Genomic DNA, 6,000 nt, shown 5'->3' with positions numbered 1-6,000 from the left:
TTTTTTTTGTATGTGTGTGACAGGGTTTCCACTCCCATTGCCTAGGCTGGAGTGCAGTGGTACAATCTCAGCTCACTGCAACCTCCACCTCCTGGGCTCAAGTGATTCTCCTGCCTCAGCCTCCCCAATAGCTGGGATTACAGGCACATGGTGCTGAACCTGGCTAATTTTTTGTATTTTTTGTAGAGAAGGGGTTTTGCCATATTGCCCAGGCTGGTCTCGAACTCCTAAGCTCAAGTGATCCGCCTGCCTCTGCCTCCCAAAGCGCTGAGATTACAGGTGTGAGCCATTGCACCCAGCATGATTGTACCTCTTCATGGGAAGAGTGACAAGTCATTCTCATTGGAAGAAGATGTGCATACTTGGCTGGGAGGTACTTGCCCTGACCTGATTTGCCACACTTAGAGACCGGAAAGCCAGGAGAGCATGAGCACTTGGCTCTCAGCCTTCCTGGGTTCCAGAGAACGCTCACAAAGCCTCACGGCTGTTGGTAGCAGCATCTGTCCCAAGGCAATGTCTAGCTAGTTCTGAAAACCCCATTCCAGTTATGCCTTTTATATTTCTATTTCCTTTAATATTTAGAACTGATTTTACTAATTGGAAAGAATTTATGTTAATAATCAGGAAAAAGGTATAATTAGATACTCCTAAGGAAAGGTCTCATTCTGTTGCCCAAGGTGGCGTGCAGTGGCACAATCACAGCTCACTGCAGGCTCAACCTCCTGGACTCAAGCAGTCTTCCCACCTCAGCCTCCCCAACAGCTGGGACCACAGGTGCTTACTACCATACCCGACTAATTTTTTTGTTTTCTGTAGAGACAGGGTCTCACACTGTTGCCCAGGCTGGTCTCAAACTCCTGTTTTCAAGTGATCTTCTTGCCTTGGCTTCCCAAAGTGCTGGGGTTACAAGCCTGAGCCACTGTGCCCAGTCTTAGGGAATATTTCTGAATATAGAGAAATATTCCTTTTCTCCTTGAGCCAAACTTGGTATTCACAGAGCCATAGCTTCATTCTATAGTGGGTAGAAGTAACACCAATGCCTCGGAACAGTACCTTTGCCTCTAGTTTTCTGATGTTGAAGAAGCCTTTGTGCTTATATATTGTATCTCCATACAGTACACAGGCAGGGAGATAATCTGATTGTTTTCATTGTGTGACTAGAATGATTGTATTTTTAAAACTTTTCTTTAAATTGTTTTGAGGCAGGGTCTCACTCTGTCACCCAGGCTGGAGTACAGTGGCCCGATCATAGCTCACTGCAGCTACAGCCTGCCCGGACTCAGCCGATCTTCCCATCTCAGCCTCCCAAGTAGCTGGGACTACAGGCATGTGCCACTAAGTCAGCTAATACTTGTATATTTTTGTAGAGACAGGGTTTTACCATGTTACCCAGGCGATCTGCCTGCCTTGGCCTCCGAAAGTTCTGGGATTACAGGTGTGAGCCACCACGCCTCACCTAGCATAGGTGCGATCTAGAGCTATTGCTTCACTGTCAGTGCCGCAATCAAAGCAAAGTAAAGGAGGCAAGTGGGACTACACCTAAAGTATTTTTGAAGGAACCAGGAAGTCAATTCAAGTCAGGAAAGACTATGTAATTGTTATTTTTAAATAATAAGGTGAACAGGTTGAATACATTAGGATTCAGTGAAGTATTAAAAATAATGGATATCTAAATGTGTTAGAAAAATAAGATACTATCAAATAAAACAAGCTACAGAACAATATATATAGTATGACCCCTTTTGTGTTATAAAAGAGATATCTCCTAGCATGTAAATACTACAAAAGTATATACAAAATGAAGGATAGGAAATCAGATCATTTATTAACAAAGGGAATTATACTTAAAGTGTGAAAACGTATTCATTATTTATGCCTGTTTTTTGGCTTCTCCTAGTTCAGGATGTCATATGCAGTGAGAAAGCTTGGGAAAACCCCTAGAACGCATAACACAGCACAGATGGGCATCAAGCAACTCAGTAGGAGATGCAAAGGGTTAAGATGCCCCCATCTTAGGTGTAGTTTTCCATACCCCTCCCCGAAGCATTAGGGGTATGGAAATCAGTCCTTGAAGGTGGAGGTTGCTGAGTTTCTGATTCCTGAAAGTCTGGATTCTAGGGGAGTTAATTGATATGGCTAATAAAGGGTAGTGTGAGGCCAGGTGCAGTGGTTCACACCTGTAATTCCAGTGCTTGGGGAGGCCAAGTTAGGAGGCTCACTTGTGGCCAGGAGTTCAAGATCAGCCTGGGCAACAAAGTGAGACCCCTATCTCTACAAACATAAAATTTAAAAATTATCCTGGTATAGTGGTGTGCTGCGTGGGAAGCTGAGGTGGGAAGATGGCTTGAGTTGAGGGTTCAAGGTTAGGGTGACCTGTGATTGCACCACTGCACTCCACCCTGGGCAACACGGCACAAAAGACAAAAAGAGCAGTGTCTGTTTTGCTAACCATAAACAATAATTTGGAAAACATCCTATGTAGAGACAATAGTAGTGGGCAGAAGCCCTGGAGTGACCCTGGTCTTAGAATAGGGATGTCGGTCTGTGCTTTCTTATGGGTGTTAATGGCCTGGCTGAAGTGTGTTTGTGTGTTAGAAACAGCCAAAACAAGAGACAGCTGGAGGGACTTGCTGGGGGAGAGCCAGGGCCAGTGACTGCCCAGGGTGCATGTACACCTATGCACCCTGGGGAAAATACAACTATTGTATTTTACATGTTACCATAATTGCTTTCTAAGAATATGTGTTTTTGCCTTTTTGAAAGGTTGGCTTATTTGGACGTCTAGGCAGTTTTCCAGTTAGAGGGACACCGATGGCCACTCGACTGTTGCTCTGTGAGCATGCGGAAAAGCTGTCAGCCGCCATTGTTCTCAAGAACCACCACTCCCGGCTTTCTGACCTCGTCAACACGGCCATATTGATCGCTTTGAACAAGAGGGAGTATGAAATCCCATCCAACCTGACTCCTGCAGATGTTTTTTTCAGGGAGGTAAGAGGAGTCCTCTTTCATGTGTCTTCGTAGAACTGTGCCATTTACTGATCATGCCCTAGGCAGGAAAGAGGGTGAGGACAAGTTAAATCACAAAAGATCTCACTGAAATTTTAAGTTGGACTCCATATTTTCTGGCTTAAGTGTCACTCAGAAGTATCATTTATCAGTTACCTGTAAAGAAGAGCTTGCAAAGTTGACTAAGGTGTGCTCCCTGTTTACTTTTTTTATTCCCCTAAAAACTATCTGCAGGTACCTATTTGCTTTGTGTGCTGATTGTCTCCTTTTCTGGTTGTTGAGATGGAGTCTCACTCTGTCACTCAGGGACATCTCCACCTCCCCAGTTCAAGCAATTCTCTTGCCTCAGCCTTCTGAGTAGCTGGGATTACAGGCACCAGCCACCATGCCCGGCTAATTTTACTATTTTTAGTAGAGACCGGGTTTCACCATGTTAGTCAGGCTAGTCTTGGACTCATGACCTAAGGTGATCCACTTTTCTTGGCCTCCCAAAGTGCTGGGATTATAATAGGCGTGAGCCACTGAGTCCAGCCTGATCTTCTCCTTTGTCTCTCCAGGTCTACTCTTGATTCTGCCACAAACTGGCCTTCCTGAGTGGCTTCCCTTGCCCCCTGGCTTCCTGCCAGTCTGATGAATGTGAGGCCCTGCCAGAAGGCCAGAAGTTGGAGTAATTATTCCCCCAACTTTCTTCCTTGCCTCTGCCCACTTTACGTTGGTTGAGCCCGTCTGTCAGGGACAGTGCCTCTTGTCCAGCTGCTTTCTCTGTGTTTCCAATAGCTGCCCCTCCTCTTGACTCTTCAGGCCTGAGGCTGATAATGGCTCACCCTAGGGTGCTGCCCCATCCCTTGTTGGACCCCTTAATCTTGCCCATACCTTTGTAAATAGTCCCTTCACTGAATTCCTCAGCTACCTCTTAGGATCTCGTTGCTACACCTTGCTTGTAATATCAAATTTATTTTTAGAGAAAAAGTAAAGTCTGCTATAAATTTCTTTTCTTTTTTTTTTAATTTCTTTTTTTTTTTAATATATATTATAAAGACGAGGTTTCACCATGTTGGTCAGGGTGGTCTTGAACTCTCAACCTTAGGTGATCCACCCTCCTTGGCCTCCAAAGTGCTTGGATCACAGGCGTGAGCCACCAAGCCCAGCCTGCTATAAATTTCAAAGACAAAAATAGTTAAGATGCTGGTTAGCCAGTGGCAACTGGACATTGTGGAAATAGTAAGGCAGTCCTTGCGCTTTTGTGAGGCTTCACAGTCCTTTGAAGCAGTAGGGTAGACTTCACTGTCTCCCTTTAAAGGTGTGACATTAGGAATTAGACCTGTTGTCTTAACTGCGACTGCAGAATTATCCGATTTTAGAAACAGGGCCAGCTCTTCCCTCAGCTCTGTGAAATTTGGAATTTCTTACACATTTGAGGAACTTCAGACTCTATTGGTGTCTCAAATTTTGCTTCCTTCCTCCTATAGCCTCACTGTATTCTAGCATGTAACACGCAGTGCTGACAGGTCCTTTTTTTCTTCATGTTTGATGGACTGTAACCTAAGTTCAGTCTTTCTGTTGATTCCATAAATGTGTTTAGTTTGAATTCTTCGTTTTTATACATTTGGGTTAGTTTCTAGGGAATGGAAGGAAAAGCACTCTGTTATGTTTTGTTTTTAATCTAGGAAGTATGCCAGAAATCTGAAAGAAAGAAAAATGAATCACCTCAAGTTTCATGATCTAACAAATCAAATTGTTGTCATTTTTGTGTCCTTTTTGGTCTTTATTCACATATAATTTTATATAAGACAATGAGTTTTTAAAAATTATTAATGACAGATTACTTGTAAGAACAAAGGCAAGAGCCTGGTTCATTCTGCATTTGGATCAAAGGGCAAAGCATAATTGTCAGCTCAGTATATGCACACATTTCAGTTAGCTAAATTATTAGAGAAGGGTCTGGAAATTATCATTTGGATACATAATATAGAATATTACTTTAGGAATAGTCTTTAGGAGTATGATACAGCAAAACTAAAAATGTGATTGGCTTCTCAAAAGAATGTTCCCTGTGAAAAATCGTAATATTTAGGACTGTTCATGTCACCATTTATCATCATTTCTCATGATGTTCATTGGTCTTCAGTTTCTCTGGGATGTAGTTCTAAAGGTCTTCTCCCATGCCATAACCGTCATGAAAAGGCAATACAACAGATACATACATATAGTAATTTTTCTTTCTCTTTACCTGTCCTTCCACTTGTGGGTGACAACTACTTACCTTTCTAAAGATTATTTATGTTTTGAGACAAGCTGGTTAACCGAAATCAATCTCTGATTGGTGGGCCATATAGAAAGATATTTTGATTTGGCAGCCCTGATAGAAAGTAAAACAATATAGAGCCTGCCTGAGGGTACACTTTCCACTTTGCCTCTGTCTCCAGTTTGGGAAGGGCTTGTACCTCCCAGGGCCCTGGAAAAGCAGAGAGCTCACTGCTTAAGGAATAGACTATGCTGGCATGGCATATGAGCAATATTTGAAATCACTGAATATATGCATGGTAAGAGAATTTAACAAGTGTTTTGGCATTTTATGCTCTTTATTTTCTGTCTTTTATATATGCTTTCTTTTTTTCCTCTTCTTTTTTTTTTTTTTTTTTTTTTTGAATTCTCACTGTTTCACCAGGCTAGAGTGCAGTGGCACGATCTCAGCTCACTGCACCAACCTCTGCCTCCCCGGTTCAAGTGATTCTCCTGCCTTGGCCTCTGAAGTAGCTGGGACTACAGGCATGTGCCACCACGCCCAGCTAATTTTTGTATTTTTAGTAGAGATGGGGTTTCACTGTTGGCCAGGATGGTCTCGATCTCTTGACCTCATGGCCCACCTGTCTCAGCCTCCCAAAGTTCTGGGATTACAGGCGTGAGCCACCTCGCCTGGCCATTATTTATGCTTTCATTGTGTTTTTCATGTTAACAGTGTAAAATATTCTTACACTTAATCTTACAAATTAA

At 42.9% G+C, this 6,000-nt stretch overlaps 1 protein-coding gene across 1 annotated transcript in view; it reads left to right on the top strand.

The window, feature by feature from the left end:
* NUP133 (nucleoporin 133) overlaps nucleotides 1-6,000 on the top strand; it is a 62,775-nt gene that overhangs the window by 31,111 nt on the left and 25,664 nt on the right. The window contains exon 11 of the mRNA XM_017526493.2: nucleotides 2,764-2,988. Coding sequence (XP_017381982.1) covers nucleotides 2,764-2,988 — 225 coding nt within the window. The remainder of the gene's footprint in view (nucleotides 1-2,763; nucleotides 2,989-6,000) is intronic.

This window comes from Cebus imitator, unplaced genomic scaffold (genome assembly GCF_001604975.1).
Source record: "Cebus imitator isolate Cc_AM_T3 unplaced genomic scaffold, Cebus_imitator-1.0 Scaffold42, whole genome shotgun sequence".
Lineage (NCBI taxonomy): Eukaryota > Metazoa > Chordata > Mammalia > Primates > Cebidae > Cebus > Cebus imitator.
Note: the sequence above shows the minus strand (reverse complement) of the source record. Positions and strands in the feature narration are given on the sequence as shown.